Source organism: Talpa occidentalis, unplaced genomic scaffold, assembly GCF_014898055.3.
Source record: "Talpa occidentalis isolate TD23 unplaced genomic scaffold, MPIMG_talOcc4v2.1 talOcc4.13, whole genome shotgun sequence".
In the NCBI taxonomy this organism is placed as follows: domain Eukaryota; kingdom Metazoa; phylum Chordata; class Mammalia; order Eulipotyphla; family Talpidae; genus Talpa; species Talpa occidentalis.
In genome coordinates, this window is record NW_023601322.1 from 60,742,928 (window position 1) to 60,764,598 (window position 21,671).

General features: G+C 36.5%; 1 protein-coding gene across 1 annotated transcript in view; it reads right to left on the reverse strand.

Moving 5' to 3' along the window:
• SPINK5 (serine peptidase inhibitor Kazal type 5) overlaps positions 1-20,874 on the reverse strand; it is an 88,285-nt gene extending 67,411 nt beyond the window's left edge. The window contains exons 1-4 of the mRNA XM_054694270.1: positions 20,788-20,874; positions 19,372-19,397; positions 13,048-13,175; positions 11,182-11,254 (exon numbers count right to left, since the gene is read on the reverse strand). Coding sequence (XP_054550245.1) covers positions 11,182-11,254; positions 13,048-13,175; positions 19,372-19,397; positions 20,788-20,842 — 282 coding nt within the window. The 5' untranslated portion in view covers positions 20,843-20,874. The remainder of the gene's footprint in view (positions 1-11,181; positions 11,255-13,047; positions 13,176-19,371; positions 19,398-20,787) is intronic.
• Between the last annotated feature and the right edge of the window lie 797 nt (positions 20,875-21,671).

Here is a 21,671-nt window from a genome sequence, read left to right on the forward strand (position 1 = left end):
TCAACTAGCTCAAGCTCTATTGGGTGATACAGAAAATGAGATATTTAAAATAAGTTGTGTTAAAGTAACAGATGAAGCCAGGCCAAAACAAATCCTTTAAATCTGGCTGTAGAATAGATGCCACCAGAAGCATGGGCGGTAGGGAGCCAAGGGTGCAGTGGGGCCCCTGGGCTGTGTTGAAGGATTGCTGTGTTCTGTTGGTGGCTGTGGTGTGATGCACACATTTGAAGAGCTGGGAACCTTTAGAAATCTAAAACATTTACATCATTGGAAACCAATGTTACCTCCATCAAAATAATTTAATTAAAAATAAGATAATAAAATATACTGTGCTGAATATCTCAGTGGCTGTCACCTCCAGTGCTGTACAAGCATAGCTAAAGGCCTCAAACCTTGACTTGGGAAAGTGATTTAACTAGAAAAAGTCAAGTGCAGCATGTATGAGACACTTCCTTCCCCGACCATCACAGGTGACAGGATTTTATTGTAGAAAGGAACAATTTAATTCAAATCTCATTTTTAGCTATCAAACGCTGGTACCATGAGGTTAAGCAATTTTCCCAAGGCCTCTTGGTAGCAAGTGACACTACTGAGAAAAAGAGAAACAGAATACAAGCTCTAAAGAAGAGACATTCTAATTCTAATGGGAAGAAGTACACGATATGATAAGCTTAAATTACAGTAAATGGGGCAACATGAGAAGACTAGAATGGTACAGGCTATTTTCAGTTTGGTGTCAAAAAAGATTCCTCTGCAAAATAACATGGGACATGAGCTGAGATTAATGAGGAGACAGCCATTAGAGATGAGAGAGAAGAACATTCGAGGCATAGAGAACTGCCATTGCAAAGGCTGTGTGATAGGAAACAGACTGCCGCAGTTAAGGAACCAAAAGAAAGGAAGTGTGACTGGAACTTATGAAAAAAAGCAGGAGAGCTGCTGATTTTCTCTAAAACATCATTTCTGGAGAAATGGTAGAAGCAAGGAGATATGGATCAAATTAACTTGGGACAACCACTACTATGCCCCTCTGCAAGCAAAGTCAACAGCAGCATACCAGGTCAAAGATGTTGGCGGTGATGACAAGGCAGATGGACAGCCTTGCTGAGAGGAGGTGAGAACAGGTGCAGCCATGAGCACTCCGCCTTCTCTCCCTCCCACTCCAAGGGCTGGGGATCACATCCTACAGAGTAGATCTCCTCCCAATGCCGACACTTTCTGAGAACTGACAGGTAGACTCCTGACTTAGTAGTGTGGCAGCAAACTGGAGTGGGCTATAATAATTCCAGAAGCTTTGACTCTGGGTGTTCTCCCTTTTCCTATACTCACACTCACTAGGGGAGGCAGACTGAAGCTTGGCCTTGAACATGATCTAACTCAGGAATGTAAATCTCAGGAATAAAACAACAGAAAATAAAGATGGTAAAATAAACAGTAAGTAGCAACTGAAGCAGAACTGTTGGGATGCACAGAAAAACAATTTATTAAGAGCACAAAATGCTTTAGATATAAGATACCTGTAGTAGAAAGCAAGGAAATAGAAGTTATAAGAGGGACTTTTAGATATGGAAAATATTGAAACGGTAATAAATAAAATAAAAATAATAAAGTGGGAGAGATGCAAATATATTTGTGAATCAGAAAATCAGATCAAGAAACTCTCATACATTGCTGTACAATCTATAGTCCTAAGAATTCTCATCACAAGGATGAGAATTTTCCATTTTTCTCTTCAGTTTTCTCTCATTTATATGAGAAGATGGATGGCAGCTAAATTTACTGGGGTAATCATCTCGCACTATATGTAAATCAAACCATGTAGTACACCTTTAACTTACATAAATAATGATGTCTGTCAATTATATTTCAATAAAACTGGAAAAAAGAAATTGTAGAGATTCAGTTTCTCTGAAACTGACCTAATGTGAAAAATTAAACTAACAAATTCAATTAGTAAATAGGCAGCAGATCTGAACAGACAATTCAAGAGGATATCCAATATGGATATCCAACATGGGAAAATGTTCATCATCACTTTTAGTAAGGGAGAGAAAAGTTAAAACCAAAATAACATATCACTGCACATCTATGAGAATGGCACATATTAAAAAGATCCCCAATAACACGTGCTAGAGAGAATATAAAGAAAGAAAAACACTACATTGTTGGTGGGAATGTAAACTGGTGCAGCCATGTTGGAAAGCAATCTGGATTTATCGTTAAAAAACTAAAATTGTAAATACTGTGCAATTCCACTTTTGGGCATTTATCCAAAGAACATGAAACCATTAACTTAAAAAAAAAAATGGGTACTCTGTAGTGTTCACTACAGCATTATGTAATATCCAGAAAATAGCTGAGAGAGAAATGGGTCAAGAAGATGTGGTATTAGCCACACAATGAAGTATTATCCCAACATAAGGAAAGACAAAAATATTCCCATTTACAACAAAATGGAGGAGTTTGAGGGAATTGTGTGGAAAAAAGTAAGTCAGAATGCCAGAGACAAACACTGAATATTTACACAGTGAATAATAAGACAAAGCAAAATTTACTTAGGAAAACTAATAAACAAAGTGAGATTGAGAGGGATGGGGAAGGAAGAAAGAGAGGTGTAAGGGAGGTTGATAGGAAGGGGAACAAAAAGCAAGAGTGCTAGATGGCTGTAGAGTAGGAAAAATTTAAAAGGAGGACACATAGACTAAGATCTTGTCCCTATGGGGGGAAAAAACAGGGCTTCAGGTTGGTGGGGGTTCTAACGAGGGCATGGGGACTTAAAAAACATTAAGATGCTAAAACCAAAAAAAAAAAAAATGCTAAAACCATTAGATTTTTGTAGAACACTACATCCAAGTAACAGAAAATCAACATTTTTTAATAGAAACTATGACATATTTATAAAAGTAGACCACATAGGGTCAGTGTTATCACAGACCAAAAATCAATGAAAATTTAAAATAGAAAAAGTGCCACATATTTGAAATCAAACAAGGTGTCATGAAATAACTTTGGGGGGAGGAAATGAAGTAATGTTTGACAAAGGTTGATGAATGGGGAACGCCTCTCATATAAATGTGTTTTTTTTTAGAGGCATGTTTTATTTATTTATTTATTTGTTTGTTTGTTTGTTTTGTTTTTTGTTTATACAAGCACAGGGAACAGTCAGAAGCGTGGGAGGGTGAGAGAATTCACCAGAGCCAGAGCGGGGAGCAGAGCAGGCAGAAGGACCGAAGTACACTGCTGAGGGGAGCAGCGGGCGGCAGGAGAGGTCTGCACGCCATGTGGGACCCTTCTCCAGTGGCCGGGGAGCAGCCGGAGATCGAACCAGCGCCGCAGAGGCCGCGGGCAGCTTCGCAACCCAGCGCTCAACCACTGCGCCCCCGGGGAGGCCCTCTCATATAAATCTTATTATTTTTTGAAGTGATAGCAGCTTACATCACGGTTTGTCTATTAAAAGTATAGGATTTCCCCCCATCAAGCATTGTTACCACATCATACTCACTACTGAGGCACCCACAGCCCACCATCACAGTCCATTGTGCATCTTCCTTATCCCACTTCCTCTAGTAACCTCAGTTTTTTAGTTAGCTTTTTTAGGTTAGCTCTTAGGTTGTTTTTTTCCTGATCTTTTCTTTAGTTTTTCCGTATTTCACATGCTAGCACCATCTGGTATTTTCCTTTCTCCTACTTTCATTTAGCATAATCCATTCCATCTCCATCCACAAATAGCAAAAGTTTATCTTTTTGATAGCTGAGTAGTATTCCATTATATATATACATATATATATACACACACACATATACATGCATGTATATGTGTGTGTGTACACTTTACATATATCACAGCCTCCTGATCCATTCATTTGTATTTGGGCACTCAGGTCATGTACAAATCTGGAAATAGATGTGATTAGTATCTTCAAATATACTTGTCATGAAATTTAATAAGTTAAAATTTGAAGAATATTGCTCAATCCATTGTAAAATAAGCAACAGAGATAACAAAGTTATGAGTGACACAAAAATAACAACAGAAAAAAATCACCAAAAAAAAATCTATATGACAGATCTCTAAATGACTGATAAAAGAAAGCAAAGAGAAGATGAAAATTAAAAATACCTGCAATAATTGGAAATAACTATATAAACATTGAGAAATAAAAAATGAGAGCATGAGTATCCTTACACTAATACAAATTGAAAGACAAAATGGAGTGTTATTTCATGGCACATTGTTTGATTTCAAATACGTGAAAATGTATTAAATACCTACATAGATTCAAAATGCAAGAGAAAAAGTTGAACATACTAATAAACACGAATCAAAGTGATATAGTGATCGGAGATATTCCCTTCCCCAAATACCCTAGATTGAGTGGCTTCAAAGTCCATTTTTCTGAACTTTATAAAGAGGAAAGCATATTGAATGATAGTAATTTACAAGTTATTCAAAAAATTGAAGAGTGCAAACTGAAAAGAATTTATTGAAGTTTTAAATCTATAACATAAAATTCACCCACTTTAAGTATACAATTTAAAGATTTTTAGTTAATTTTTAAACCATCACTACATTCCAGTTTTAGACTTTTTACCTCCAATGTTCCCCTGTACCTACTTACAGTTAGTGCCAGCTTAGCTCCAGCCTTAGACAACTATTGAACATCTTTCTAACTCTATACATACCCCTTTTCTGGATATTTCATATAGATGGAATCATAAATATGTCATTATTTGATCCTGGTTTCTATCACTTAGCATAATATTTTTGAGGTTCATCTATGTTGTCACATTATCAGTATTATACTCCCTTTTATTGCTGAATAATGCCATTGTATAAACGTAGCTCATTTGTTTATCCATTCACCAGTGGCCATCTGGACATTCGGATTGCTTCCGTTTGGGATTATTAAGAACAATGCAACCATCAATATCCACACAATATACTTGTGTGGTGATATGTTTTCATTTCACTGCATAAGTTCCAAATACTGAATTGGCTAAGTCAGACCTTAAATTTATGTTTAACTTTTAGAGAAATTGCCAATCTGTTTTCCAATGTGGCTGCACTTTTTAATACTCCTCCCAGAAATCTATAAATGTTTCACTTTCGCTACAATCTTAATATTTTGTATTTTCTGTCTTTATTTTAGCCATTCTAGTATGTGATAGTTTCTCATTGTGGTTTTAGTACCCATTTTTCTAAATAATAGTGATGTGGAACATCTTTTTATGTGCTATCCATTAATAAATCTTTAGTATATTGTCTATTTCTAATGGGGCTGTCTTCTTAAAATTGAGTTGTGAGAGGTCCTTCCACCTTGTGTACATAAATCCTTTCTCTGGTGCGTGATTTGTGTCTATTATCTGGAATATTTGTATGTAAATGATTTATGAATAATTTCTCCCAGTCCATAACTTGCTTTTTATGCCTGCAAGATGTTATTTGAAGCACAAAAGTTTTCAATTTGATAAAGTCCAAGTTATTAATTTTGTATTCATGGATTGTTTTTGATTTCAAATGTAAACACTGTTTAACCCAAACATAAAATATCTGCTGTTATGTTTTATTCTAGAAATTTTATAGTTATATCTCTCATATTTTGAGTTGTCTTTTTGTATATGATGTAAAGTAAGAATCTAAGTCTTTACTATGGATATTCAATTTTTCAAGCACTGATTTATCTTGATATATTCAAAGATTAATTGACAATAAATGGAAGGAATCTCAATTTAGTTTCAATGATCTTTATGTTCATCCTTGTTCCAACACAGTTTTGATCATTGTTACTTTAGAGTAAGTTTAAAGTCAATTAGTGTTACTGTTCCAACATTTTTATATAAATAGTAGAATCAATCTGCCATTTCAACCAAAAGAATATCTGTCAGGACTTTAGTAGGGAATATGTTGAATTGCTAGATTAATTTTGGGAGAATTTCCATGGTGACAAAACTAAGACTTCAAATATGTGAACTTGGACTATTTCACCACTTATTTAGATCTTCCATTTCTCGCAGCAATGTTTTGTAGTTTCTAGTGTATAAGTAATGCACTTGTTAATTTGTTTCTACATATTTTATTTTTAATCCTATTATGAGTGGAATGAATGCTTTAACTTTTTGACTGTTCACTGCTAGTGTAGGGAAATACAATAGTTTTATTGAACATTTTTATGTTAAAGTCTTGCTAAAACTTGTTTATTCTAGCAATTTTTCTTCAGGGATTCGGGATTTTCTACATACAGTATCATTTTATTACAATTAAAGGCAGTTATTTTCTTTCTAATCAGGACGTCTTTAATTAAGTAAATAACTTTCCCTATTATCTTGGCTAGCCCCTCCAGCTCAATGTTGAGTAAAAGCAGTGAGAGAAAACATTTTTACTTTCTTCTCAATCTTAAGACCAAAGCATTCTCTCTCTACTAAGTATGAGGCTAGCCATAGGTTTTTCATGAACTCCCTTTATTAGACTGAGAAAGCCTGTGTTACTGTTGGGTTTTTTTGTGAGTTTTTATATTGAAAGAGTGTTGGATTTTGTTAAATGCTTTTTCTGCATCTATTGAAATCATCATATGGCTTTGACCTTTATATCAATACAGTGTAACTGATTCTCTGTGTTAAACCAACTTTGCATTCCTAGAATAATTCTCATTTGGTCATGGTTTTATTAACTTTAAGTTTGGGATTCAGTTTGCTAAAATTCGGTTAAGGATTTTTCCAGCTATATTTACAAGGGATTTGCCAGTGGCTTTCTGTTATGATATCACCATGGATTCTGTATCAGAATAATATGGGGTTTATAAAATGAAGCGTTTCCTACTATTCTATATTCTGAACAGTCTGTAAAAGATAGGTATTATTGCTTACAAATCTTGATGTGAAGATATCTGGATCTTAGCTTTTCTTTAATTATGAGGTAATACTTTTTTTTTTTTTTTTGACTTGGTATAGGTCTATTTTGATTCTCTGTTTCTCCTGGGTCAATTTTTAGTAACTCATTTCTTTCTAGGAATTTTTCCATTTTATCGCCAGTGTGTACTTTTTTGGCATAAATTTGTTCATAAGATCACACTATAATCATTGCCAGTCATGTTATGAATATCCCCTATTTCAATCCTGATTTTGGAAATTTTTGTTTTCTTTTTTTTTATGTTCAATTTATATAAAAGTTTGTCATCTGTGTTTTTTAAAGACTCAAGTTTTGGTTTTATTAATTTTTAATTTTACTATTGTTTTTGTTTTGTAATTTTTGTATTTCTGCTATAATTCTTAGTATAGCCCCCTTTCTGTTGGCTTGCAATTTAGTTTATTCTGTTGTAAGTTTCTTAAGGCAGATGTTTAGATAATTTATTTTAAAATGTTCTTTTATGATTTAGGCATTTAAAGCTCTACACACTGATTTAGCTGAATATGACAATCTTATATTGTTTTTGTTTGTTTTTAAATCAGTTCAAATTATGTTTAATTTCCCATGATTATTTCTTGATTCACTAGTTAATGTCCAAATATTTGGGGATCTCCATAATTTATTTTTCTTGTTGGTATCATATTCAACAATGCTATAGTAAGAAAATATACTCTGTATGGTTTTAATCCTTTCAAATTCATTGAGATATGTTGATAACCAAGTATACACCCTGTCCTGAACAATGCTCTATGTTGCCTGAAAAGAATGAACCTTCTGTAATCATTAAGGGAGTCCTCTCTATCTTTCAGTTTAGATTGAATTAGTTACTCTATTGTTCAAGTATTCTGTCTTGGGTGACATTTTTATCAAGTTGTTCCATTATTTCTTTGAGAGTAGATTATTAAAAGCTCCCATATTGTTATGCTATCTATTTTAACTATAGTATTTTTTCATACATTTTGAGCATCTGTTAGTAGGTGCATATACACTTGTAATTATTATAGCTCCTGATATATTGATATTTGTATATCCTTATTTGTGCCTTTACTTGTCTTAAAATATATTTTTTCAAACAGTATAGAGCAAATTCTTCTCTTATGTTGTCACGTTTAGCATAGCATCTCATCATTGTAGACTCTGAATCTAAGTATCTGTTGGAGACAGATTTCTGTTAAAAACTGGACATTTTAAATAGTATTTTACAGCTACTTGGGGTTATGATTTCACTCTAAGATGACTTTTGCTCTTTTATTGTTGGTTTATTTTCTTGGCTGGGCTAAATCTCTGATTTGTTGCTCTGCTATAACATAACTAGTGATCTATCTGCTAAGAAAATGTTTATAGTTTTTAATTTTTAATTCTGGCTCTGCAGGTTTTTCCTTCTGTATCTGTATAATTCAGCATTCAGTCAAGGACTGGGCATAGTTTGTGCTCAAACACCTTGAACCAGGAAGGCTTCCATGCAGATGGCCCTCTGTGTAAAGGGGAGAGAAATCAAAGCTCAGGCCATTTTTACATTTACACCAGCATTTGCTTTCCACTGGGATTATCTGTCTTCTTGGACTTGTTCATATCCCTGTGGTCAGCCAGACTGTAAACTGCTTGGTCCCTCCTGATTTTTGTGTATCAAGACTCAGCCAGAAATATACTTGCCCAACCGTGCTAGAACCTCAGGTCATCCTCCTTATTCTTGGTAAAGAACATGACTTGCATTGAAAATATTCCTGAGTGTGATGGCTGGACATTATTTCAAATTAGGGAAATCCCTTTCAACAGTGGTATGCAGCTGCTGAGTCTCATAATCTTCCCCACTTTGTTACAATCTTTATACCAACCAAGCAATGGGGGTGAGATGGAAGCATTCCGAAGTGATGCACCCCTAAGAATATCACACACTCCCATTGTTCTTCTTCAAAGTTCAACAGCTTTTCAAGCACAAATGTTTTTCAGATTGACATAGGTTGTTGGTCAATTTCCAGAATGCTAAAATGGCTGTTGTGATCAATTTTGTCTAGCTTTATGGTTGCTTTTTCAGGATAGGATGTTTACTTCCTTATTCAGTCATGGCCTTATTCAGTCATCAAGGTAGCTTTATATTGATTCCCAAATCAGAAAACAGTGATTAAAAAGAGAAAAGTATGGACTCAATTTACCTATGTTTCAAATTTTCTAAATGAAGCATTTGCTATTCAAATCCAACAATGTATTAAAATTTTACTATGGTTAAGTGTGATTTACACAAAGAAAACAATGGATCAAAGCTGTTGTGATCAGGATTGATAGATTAGCAGATTGGGATGGTAGAAATGGAAAAGGAGAAAGTCATATTTGGTGCAGGCTGAAGGCGATACCAATAGGATTTATTGCTGGACTGGATATTAGATTTGGGAGATGGAAGAATGAGTAACTAGTGAAAAAGAAACTGATGCTGCAAGAGAGAATGTCTGTGGGAGGAAAAATTCTTGAACAGGTACAGCACCTTATTCTGAGAGTTAGCAGCAGGGCTGATTCTTGATGGGAGGAATCTAAGCAAAGAAAGTGGGTAGATTGTTTTCTTTTATGTGTGGAGAAAAAAACCAACAAAATCATAGTGCATATGCATGAATCCCTTCAAAGATACACAAGTCAAAATCTAGATGGAAATAATTTGCAAGCATAAGCCAACTATTAACTGCATTCATTTTTGAGTAGTTTCCTAGGTGGCAAATGTGTAACTGTACAAACGATCTAAAGGTGAACATTACAACTCAGGTGTAAAACATTATGTAGAAATATAAATTTCTTAAAATTCTCTAAAATAAAATTTAAGAAATTTTATTTCTTAAAAATTTCCTGTTTGACTAAAATTCAGTAAATGTGTGTTGACAAAAGAAACCATTTGACAGTGGTAACTTCTAAAAAAGCAAGTTAAGATCTGTGTGTGTGTGTGTGAATACTTTGATTTTTGTCATTTACATGTATACTTTTAAACACTATGGATATATCAGTTTTTCATGAAGGACAAGGGAGACTGGCTCTTACAGAGAGAAAGCCTCTTCTCTAATGGGACAAATAAAGGCAGATTTGAAAATTGCCTGTAAAACTTTCTCACCCGATAGATTATGTAGCGTGCAGAGAGAGCTCCCTTTTGCTCAGATAAAGGATTTGCAGCTTTTAACTCATTGTGTGGTGACTATATATATATTGTTTTAAAAGTGAGACTGGTTGAGCCCAGACAAAGAATTTGACCACGTTTACTGCGGAGGCTGAGGTTCTCAGGCATTCCTGAGCAACACTGACAAGGATGATGGCAGCTTGGTTAGACCAGGGTGTGAAGGCAATCTGGGTGTGCCTGCCCTGGCTGATTAATTTAATTATGTGTCAGGGACAGGGGAGGAGGACGGGAATGAAGATATTGGAGCAGAAGCTACATAGGAGACCTGGAGTGATGTAAGCAGTTGGCATGATACCTGGGGATGGTCCCAGGTTTGTCAGTGACTTATTGAGATACAGTAGGCCAGAAATCGCCCTGAACCCAGGCCTTTATATTTTATATAAATAAAAAATGTTGTATAAATATTATCTACAGAATGAAAAGATTATAGGATAGGTTGTGTCTATGCAGTTTCTTTTACTTTACTTCATTTTTTATTTTATTTTTTTAACCACAAACAAATAGCCTGAATTCCAAAGGGTGAGACAGGTATAAGCAACAACTCTAGTTCAATCAGGCCAACTGTCCAGGTGCTAGAAAAGACATACTGTAAGATGTAAAAGAGGAAAAGAGAAAGGAAATAAACCAAGCCAAATGCCTGCTGACATGTGTTGAACACTTCAGTTGGCCTTTTAATCTAAGTTTCTCCTTTGATCCACATTTCATTTCACAGATGAAAAACTGACACCTACATGTACATAAATTGTCCATGTGACATAGACAATAAATAATATTTCTGAGATTTGAACTTCATCCTATGGTCCCATAAGGTTTCTTCCTGTAGTTAAGACAGATGAAGAAAAATGAGAATAGTCACGGGGGCAGATGCCACCCAAGCTTACTCCACACCTCTCACACTGTCAGTGCTCAAAATGTTGCCTGAGACTTGGGTCATGAGGTTGGGCCTGTGGACAAGCTGTACCAGATATTTAGCCCACCCCTGGACTAAGCCATGTTCCCTCCCTTCTAAATAGTTGGCTTCACAACAGGTATGACCTAGTAATGAGGAAATGAACAGATAGTTCTAAGTACAACCAAACATAATTTCAAAAACAAATATGACAAGTTGATTTCACAGAGTCACCTTTGCTGGAGCAGTATCCCTGGTGTCTCTTGTTAAATGCCTCGCCTGTTTCTGGGATTTCACTATGTTTTCCCTGGGAAAGAGGAAGAAATAGCATAGCTTAGACATACTTGGCTAACTTGCATTGATAAAAGCAGACACGGTAAACTTAATTTTGACCATTCTCCTCAGCTCCACTGGCATGTCAACGGTGAAGGTATGTCCAGAAATGGGCACAGGTACCACACATCTCTCCCCAGTGCACAAACATATCTCAAACATGGTTCTATTGAAGGGAGGAATCTCCACTTTTAACTACGTAACAGATTTGCCCCCCTTAAATACTTCCAAAATGCAGGGGGTCACCAGCTCTCAATGAAACACCATGATCACACTGAACTCATATCTGCCTGCCTGATTCCAACTTTGAAGGACCCACAGAGCAAACTGAGCATTTGAGGCTAACTTTTATTATCTCCTACCATCTCCTTTAGGTGAAGAAATCATGTTTATTCCATTATAACTTAGTAAGGTTTATAGAAATAATAATTGAGTAAGTCATTTCAAAGTGATGTGTTGTAAGGTATTTTTCTTGGGCTTTAAATTACTTTTTCAGTAAATTTGTTGTATCTACACTATCATTCTCCTATAAAACCACCACTTGCCATAGAAGGGAAATTTACAGTGAATATTACTACTGGTTTATATTCAGCTTTCAAGAGCATGAGAAAGGATTGTTCCACTTCCTCTGAGCCTCCCCCACCCCAATTATGCCCTGCCTGGCTTCATCTTCCCACAGTCTGTTCCCTGGAAGCAGCACGTATGATCGGAGCTCTTTATCCCAATATTATTGACCATGTCAAATTAAATGTCTTGACACATACCAGCCTGGCACTTAAAAAGCTAATTACAACATGATTATCTTAAATGGGTGAGCTTAATACTGGCTTGGTACCAGTGTTGAGGTTTTGATGGTAGTGAGAAATTGAGAATGACCTCCCTATTCAAAACCAAATGAGGGGCACGCTAAGGACTTGCAATTGATTAACTCAAGCATTCTTTTCACCTTTTTGGTATCACTGTGTTATCCCTTTCCCTGTCCTATAACAACTGGAGAGAAGGAAATCAAGTCAGGAAGCATTGCACAGATGTTGCAAATTTCCAGACTACTAATTCTTTCTGAGTTGCAGGAAGTTGAAGTTCAAATCTCAATCAACTCTTTAGTTCATCCCACTGTAGCTAATCCCCCATGTCTGAAGACACGGGTGTCTAAAGAGTCAGGGTGGATTCTGCTTAGAGGGAAGAGTGTGGCATTATTCCCAAGGAGCTTTTCTCAGTCTCTAGGATACAAGAGAGTCAGTTCTTAACAGGTTCAGGAAACCTGACTTCCTTTCTTAAATTCTTTTTTCCCCAGAACCAGGAAACTCAATGTGGAACTACATCCTCAAAAGACAAAGAATGACAAAGGACTTAAAAGTGCTATGTAATGTTGGGGCTACTGCAGCCGCCCTCACCTGAGGGCTTGGATTGGTGATGGAAATTTTTGTGGGGACTACACCTGAAAGGAGAAAGCATGCATTGTATAAAAAGGAAGAACAATGTAAAATATATATATAATAAAATTAATAAAAAAAGGTGCTACATAAGGCATCACTGCTGGACCCTCTGGGGTGTCCTGAAATACCATTTGCGTGTTTATTAAAATCTTTGCAGGCGGGTAGCCCTTATCCAACTTTGTCGATGGAAGATGTCTGAGTGATCTGCAAAGCATCTTTATTTAACTATTTATAATTACAAATATGTAGCTGGCAGGAAGTAAAAAGAATGCATTTACCAATTTAGAGATATGTTATTAATGAAAACACTTGAAAAATAACCTTTACTTACAATATGCTTTTACAGGTAGCACATTTGTTGAGGGATGTTATTCCTTTAGGGCTTTGGGAAAGGCTTTTATCTTGGGAACAGATCAATTGTCCATTTTCCATCAATGGCAGAAATTCATCGCATGCTTCCTAAGGAAAAAATGAAAAAAGTAGTATGTACTGAAATCTCATCAAAGTAAAACTTTACCTTCTAAGAAGCCCTTCCTTGAGTAATAGTATTTAATGATTACTACCTTCTTTATACGGGAGACATTCACTTCAGTTAATACAAAAAACAAACCAAAATGATGATGCTGGATTGTCTGCTAGATATTACAATCTAATTAATGCACATTGAAAACAATTTAGTGAAATGGAAAAAAACAATGAAGTTGAAGACAACAGACCTGAGCTCATATTCCAGGGTTCTCATTTACAACCCCAACAGCCTTAGCAAATTAACTTCTCAAAGGTTCACTCACCCTGTCTGCAATATATAGGGCATACACATACAGATTTCATGGGTTTTATGAGGATTAAATAGTATAAGCTTGTAAAACTCTCAAAGAATATCTAATACATAGTAGGTATTCAATAGTTAGATTCTTCTCTTTTCTCCCTCCTCCTTTTTTGCTATGTTCTTGCTGTTGTTTTCATCATTATTAAATATGTTGAGGTGACACATATAAAGTACCTAGCACACAGTATGTCAATAAATGCTGTAGGAAGCAAATGTCGCTGGCGGTAGGAGACAAACTGTGTGAGCACTGAAAACTGTGTTGTGCTTTGCCCACATTCCCCAAGGGATGTGCTACAAGATTCCAGTACCTAGAAAATGCCAGTAGTTATTAAATTAAAAAAAAGATTTCTATTTATTTGGAAAAGATATTTCTAGACTAGCTCCATTAATATATTCTATGCCTTAGAGCAGACTTACCTTAGAGTTAATGAGTTTTAAGTTTTTAGTTCCATCCCTTTCACACACACCCTTCCTGGGAGAGGCCCAGCCATATTTTCAAATGTGTATTCTTCTCTTTAAAAGTCCTCCTATTCCCTCTCCAACACCACTAACACAACTCCAACACTACCCTAAAAACAAACCCTTGGAGCATGTGAAAATATAGTCACATTCCACAAAACTTGCTTAAACCTTTCTATCTTCTAGCCATTTGTTCTTTTGTTTATTTTGGGGTCATATTTTCTGGAACTACTATTTATTAATCTTTGTGACATTGTTCAAGATGGAGTGTACTCTACTCAGCCTTGATTTTCTTCATGCAAATGCCAATGAAGACACTATACCAAGTTTAGAGATGAGAGTGGCAACTATCTTGGAAGGCAGCTGAGCTCACCACTATATTGGAACTTTGGAAACTCTTTCGAATTACAGGATAGGAAGAAATAAGGACAGTGGAAATATCTTTAAAAGTGAGGGGTCTTTATTTTCATTCATTCATACAATGTATTTTACTGAAGGCTGCTATTGCTACTCACTATTTTCTAGGACCTTAAAATCACTGTATTACTTAATAAAGCACTGATTTAAAATGTTATGTTTCCTAAAAATTTAGAAAATCACCGGGTCTTTAAAGCAAGTCTTTGGATTCTAAGTCTTTTTTGGTTTTGCTAAAAAAATCCTTCTTCAAGATGCTTATCAGAGAAAAATAATAAATCCAGTCTTTGCTCCAACTCTGACACATACAACCTCTTCCAAAGGACCGATATTAGGATTCTGCTCATTCTCTTAAAGCTTTATAATAATCATTTAACCATTCAACAGACATTTCTTATGAGATTACTGTGCTAGGCACCATAAATATACCAGGAAATAAGGCATAAGATCTTTGTCTAGATGGTGCTTACCAACCAGTGGGTAAGGATGCACTTAGTCTAGCCTACTAAACATGGGAGGCAGCTGGTAGCGCTTGCAGAATGATTAATGGGGCAGAATAACAACTAAATAAAATTAGATACCAACCCTGAGAAATTTTGCTAGGAGTGACCCACTAAAATATCTCTAAGATTATTATCACCACCCAGTGATCTTATCTGAATAGCACAGTAATAATTTCAGGCAACAAACTGACAACTGGGCCAGACATGTGTCTTGTCTCTGATTCTGTTTACCAAGTACTGCTTAGCTTGCCAGATACACTGATTCTTTGAAGTCTGGATTAAAACTGTATCACAGAATCAGAAAAAAGCTGGTACCTTTGTAATAGAAATACATACCTTAATGGGATTGGTCTTAAAGTCTTTAAAACAAAGATTTATGATAACACAAGAATTAAGAATGAAATAATGATGGGCCTCCCCGGTGGCGCATCGGTTGAGTGCTGGGATGCGAAGCTGCCCGCAGCCTCTGCAGCGCCAGTTCGATCCCGGCTGCTCCCCAGCCTCCAGAGGAGGGTCCCACATTGCACGCAGACCTCTCCTGCCGCCCGCTGCTCTCCTCAGCAGTGTACTTCGCTCCTTCTGCCTGCTCTGCTCCCTGCTCAGGCTCTGGTGAATTCTCTCACCCTCCCACGCCTCTGACTGTACCCCTGCTTGTATAAATAAATAAATAAATCTTAAAAAAAAAAGAAAATATAAGATTAAAAAAAGGAACGAAATAATGATAAAAAAGAGTGTCTGATACATAGTAAATATTCCTGAACATTATCATTCAAGAATATTATCAATCAAAATAATTCCTGAATTAGACTTCTCCAATGTCACTAAACGAAAGCCTAATTACTAAAAAGACCCTTATTGGTCCCAAATAGACAAGTGAGGTCCAGAGAGTAGGTTAAGAAACTTGCTCACAGTGTTTAAATGGGTGGGATGCAACTCAGTGTTATTTTTATGAGGTAGGGCATTATCCAATGCATTCTGTTGGGAAACTAGGAAATGGTCCTAAAAATTGAAAACAGCAGCTGGGTATTTCTCTGGAAAAAATGATCTTCCCAATTACCATAAAAGAGAGGGCTGAAACAGGAGCAGATCCATCCACAAGGGCATGCTGGAGACAACGGGGAGATGACTTTTACGCAACAGTTTTCTTGTAGTCTAGCTTTTAGACTTTGGCTTGTTTTGTTATTGCTGTTTGTGTTTTCTCCTATCGGAGAAAAGTTGGAGTTCTCTAGTGCCAAAGCTCATTTCCTTCACTGGCTGTGACATAGTTGGTTATCTTCCACTGCCCTTCCCCAGACATCATCAGCCGCCCCTCCCCCCCCAAACCCAGGAGCTACTCCACCCCTCCTCTGGCTTAGAGCGCTGGCAATGTTGCTTTTGCCTTTGTAATAACCCTTCTGTGATGACAAATTCAAGATCCTTGCAGATTACTACAGTGATTTTCCATGCTGCTGTTATGGCTTAGGTTTATAATTGTCCACGCGCTTTTATGATACTAGAAAGAACTCAAGCTATTGAGCTTGGCAAATAAAAATCCCAGGACCAAAAACAAACAAAAAAAAAACAAAACAAAAAAACCCCCAACAAAATCAATACTTTTTGTTTCTAATAAAATATCCAAAGATTATGACCAGAAATATCTCCAGAGAAATAATAACTTCTTGGGGTTCTTGTTTATGCCAACATAAGGGGAGGCTAAATTTATGTTTTCACATTGTTTTTTCAGTGAAATATAGCTTAATGGTGATGAAAATCACCACCACAAAGTTTGAAATATCCACTGGGAATCACCACCCACTATTATAGACTCTGAAAAAAAATATAGCTTCATGCACAGTAAGATTAACATTCAAACCTTTTGGCTAGTATAAAATATGCAAGTGAGCCTGCTCTTCAAATACCCTAAAATCCTACCCTTTTCTCTAGTCTCCCTTATCAATCACACCAGAGAGGTTTCCGAGCTTCTCCAGCAAACTGCAATGAGAAAATAGAGACTATGACAAAATTCTTTAAAATGTTCCTGTAGCGTGAGGGAAATTTTGTTTTACTATTTCATTGTAGAGACACAGAAAATATTTGCTACCTACCTAGTAACATATAAATGCTGAATTAATGACTCAGTTGTATAGGTGTGTGTCTTTCATCTTGTTTTTTGAATAGGTTTAAAAAATTATCTTCCATAAAAAACAATACTTTTATTTGTAAAGCAAAAACCTCTAAGAGTTGGAAAGACACCCCCTAAATCAGAGCCTCTACCATCACAGGGCCTTTATTAATCTGTTATAAATTACAAATATCTTCACAACTCATGCCTTCATCGCCTTCAGATCCTTGTTTCAATGTTGTCTTTTCAGGGAGAATTTACCTAACTATCCCATGAAGAGCTGACACTACTTCCATCCCAAAAATTCCTATCCCAAATCCTGCTTCTGCTTTTCTCCTAGCACTAATCATCATTTAACGTCCTATGCATTTTAATAATTTACTCTTTTACTTGTCTGTTTTCCTCCACTAAGATGTAAGCTCCTTGAGGTCCGGGTTCTTATCAATTTAGTGCAGAATATCCTCAGCACTCAAACAGTTGCTCAATTTGCAACTCTTTGCTCCTTTTCCTATGAACACACTGAGTTGTTAATTTGGTGAGTTAACACAAATAGATTAATAAATAACAGCAAAGTAGTACAAGTTCTATTACCAAGTTCTATTAACTTCTGGTTTTCTCCCAGAAAACTTTGGCTCAAAAATGCCAAAGGGTTACTTTTAAAGTACAAGTTTAAAATTTAAGGTAGTGATGTTCTGGTCACACGAAACCGTTTTCCCCTGCAGTGTCTATATTAAAATCTCATTCTCAGGACTGTCTCATATGCAAGATCATGTTCTCATACACATCTTGTACCAGAGTCTTGCATCCAGAGGTCCTTCATAAGCTATTGTGCAACAAATGAATAGATGATCTGACAGGAATAATGAAGAGGAAAGTACTACAGCAGATGAAGGTCAACCGGAAGTTCAGTGGGGCAAGAAATGAACTAACTGTGCTGATCTTTCTTAATCTATTTTTAGCCCACTGGGTTTTTGGAGACCGAATATCCCCTTAGCTCAGGATATTCCTGAGGTCATGCTAAGTTGCAAAAGGCTAGAACAGTACCAATGTGTTGATGGAAGCGGGGAGGAGGGTGGTGTTCAATGCCACGTGTCATGGCAGCACTTACTGAGCTAGTCTTCATTCCCCATGGCCCTTGTGCTCAGTCCTTAATTCTATCTGCCCAGTGATGTTCTTGCTCCCATCCCTTACTCCCTTCTACGGGTGGGATTCTCCACCACTTTCAGCTTTTCTTAGCAGCAAAGAAATGGCAGTGTTGGTCCCAGACTACACTGAGATCAGGTCACTCTCCTGATGAAGCTGCCACAAGCCAGGCAAGCATTGTCCTCTGCACCTTTACCTCCAAAGACCTTGAACCATAAAACAAAAGATGATTCCTCTGCTTAGATCGTGTGGAACTCTTGGCCTTCCCAGAGCTCAGCGCTAGAGCACCAATGCACATCACTCTCTTTCCTGCTCCTCCTCCCACTACTCCTGTTCCCCACTCCCTCCCTCCCTTGTTCTCTGCAAAGCCCATGGAATTTTCATGGCAAGTACATTTGGGGCAGCAGAGAGGTTTCAGGATAGGGTAGAGAGAGGGTAACCTAAGAAACCTCTTATTCTTAGAGGATTTTGTTTGTAAGAGCTGAGATTCTGAAAATCAGAAGCCAGGAACAGACTCCTTTTCTTCCTCTTCTTTCTGTGAATACATACTTCCTCTGAAACATGAGTAGAGTGTCCTAGGCTGAAGGTGGGGCTGAAGAAATAGGTTTGGACCTATTGGGAAGAAACATCAATGAACACCATACAACTAAGACTCCCTGTCCTTCCAGGTCAAGCAGAAAGATCACCATCTCTGAAGAGTCCTCCTTGTTTTCCTCCTCATTAAGATCTCTCCTTGCTGCTTTCTTTTGCCCTTTTGGGGCACCTACCCATCATGCCTCACACTAACCTATTTTGTTTCTTTTTTTTCTACAGACTGTGAACTCTCAGAAAGCAGAGCTCAACTTATTCATCCTTGAAATTCCCAGCACCAAACACAGTTCTTGAGATGAACAGGGCAACAGTAAATTGGTTAAATGAGGAATATAACTTGTCTTTTAGTTTAGCATGTATATGGAATTTTGAATCACTCTTCACATGTAGATTGTCTCTGGCAAACATCCACTATCATTAATAAGTTGATTTGTTGATTTGTGCGTATGATTCATGCCTGGATTCACAAAGACCTATTTCTGTGTTTTTAACAAAAGCTGTTTAGTACCTATCAGTATAGTATGTCTGTATTATTAATATGAAGGTGTTGGCCATAAACCATTTCTCTTTAGAGATCTTGAAAGGGATTCAATAAACAGAAAAAGCAGGACTAACCTGATTTTCATCCTGACTGGCAGCATCTGGGAGAAAAATGCAGAATCCAGAGTTAAGGGAATGGAAAATATTTAATAAATGAAACAAATAATTCACGAGGTACAGTGTCTGGCTTTCTTTAATGACAATGTAAGACCACAAATTGTTTTTGAGCTCATTAAAATTTACCTTGAAGGCTCTGCATCAGATCAGTACCAAAACTCAGAAGTCTCATAACTCATAAAATTCCAATTATTTTGGAAAATAATACTCATGCTATCTAACAACCTCGGAATACCCAATTTCTAATGTACCCATTCAGAGAAACATACAGCAGACTTCTTTTAAAATTACAACATAACACACATATAAATAAATGCATAGGTTATAATATAATTTATAAATTACATTTTTATAAATTATAAATTATTTTTATAAATTATAAATTTTTATAAAATATATAATTATATTTATATAAATAAATGCATTGGTTATAATATAATTTGAAAGTATGATGGAGTATAAGGTTTATATTGTGTATATTCATAAAAGTAAGTTTTCTGTAATCTAGATTGTAGTTATAAAAAGTAGAGTACTGATAAAAATTCATTAAATTCACAGACCATTGTACTCTCTCATTAACAGGATTCTTTTTGTACCTACACACTTTTGTAGGAAAATGGGTGTTGCTTGTATATAATGATCTCCTGACTCTCTATCTCTGAGGTTGCCTTTTAAAAAATATAAATGCTCCAGAGGAAGATCAATCTAAACAGCCATGTTTCCTTCAAATTCAAATAGGAAAGGCAGAAAACTACTTCCTTGCTCCTGCAAAAGTCCCTGGCCCTTTAGGAGAAATACTTTCAATCCACTAAGTATTAGAAATGAGAAAAAATACAATATGCTACAAGGCACTGCACTTTTAATAATTTATTTATAAATATATGTAAATGTCTTAGGGGTATGCTATATGTGGCATATAAGTAAGCTTTAAGTACCTATGGTTATATTCCTAATTTCTAGCAGCATGAATTGAGTTGCTTAGTGAGAGGAAAAGGAAGACCATATTGTCTTTCAGAACTAGTATAAAATTAACAGAAGGATTTGTCATGAATAAAGTTTCAAATTATATCTATGGTGGGGTATGGAAACTAGTAATGTATGTATAGATGTTGAGCCACAATGCCGTACCCTTGAAACTATTTATAGTTGTAGCACAATGTTATTTAAAAAAAAAAACTATAATTCAGATGATCTCAAATTACTTGTCATTTCTAAAGAAAACAACATAGTTATAAAGTCACATATATATAATTCTTCAAAATTGGGTATGTGATGACACAGACACACACACAAACATTTGGGGAGGGGTTCAAGTCCCTGGCCAGGGCTCTCTGATGTGTGGCAAGCAGCTTAGATTGCATACAAATTGCTTACCTTGTACGAGGCAAAGAGCCAGCGTCAGAAGCACTGGCACAGTGGCTATCTTCATGCTGAAGATGATGAAAGTTGGTTACCAGCCTGCTCCGTGCATTGCTCACCCGCTGGTGCTCTGAGACTGAACCCGTGGAGATGTGGCTCAGTTTTTATATACTCTACACCCACAAGACAGACACATAAAACCAGTTGTTCAACACATCACATACCACAGGTTTAGCTTCCTGTCAAGATGGCAGATATAAATAGGTAATGTCAACTGGAAAGTAATTTTGATGGGTTCTTACATTTCCCCAGAAGGCAACTGATTTAGTTCAAGGACCTAACTCCCAAGTTTAACACTCCATAGCTCTCTGTAGGAACTGAATTCCTCAGCAACACCAGACATGTTACCTCACAGACTAAACATGTTTGTAACTGGGCTACCTTCATAAGTGGGAGGGAATGGGAAAAGAAGAGAGATTGGTTGCCCTACCAGTCGAGTTAAGACGTAAAGATTTCCACATCTGGAGAAAGCTGTTTGTAATGAGAGAATATAGGATTCCTGTTTCCACCTGAAGACTTTGGGAAGTGTCTCCATTCAGTGTCACAGACTTACATATAAAAGGTAGAATTTAAAGACCTTAGAACATGTAGAACATAACCTAGCAAAATTTTAGCATTGACTACCTAGAAAACAGAAACCCAGAGAGGGATTAATGACTTTCCCCAAGACCACACAGTTCAGATGGAAAAGACAGAGGTGGCACTAGAAAGAAGACCATCAGTTTGACATTTTTCTATTTTACATACTGCTTCATCATCACATATTAGCAAAGGCAGAAACTTTATGACATCAAATTTGCACAGAACTCAGGCCTCCCTGGTGGCGCAAGGGGTTAAGC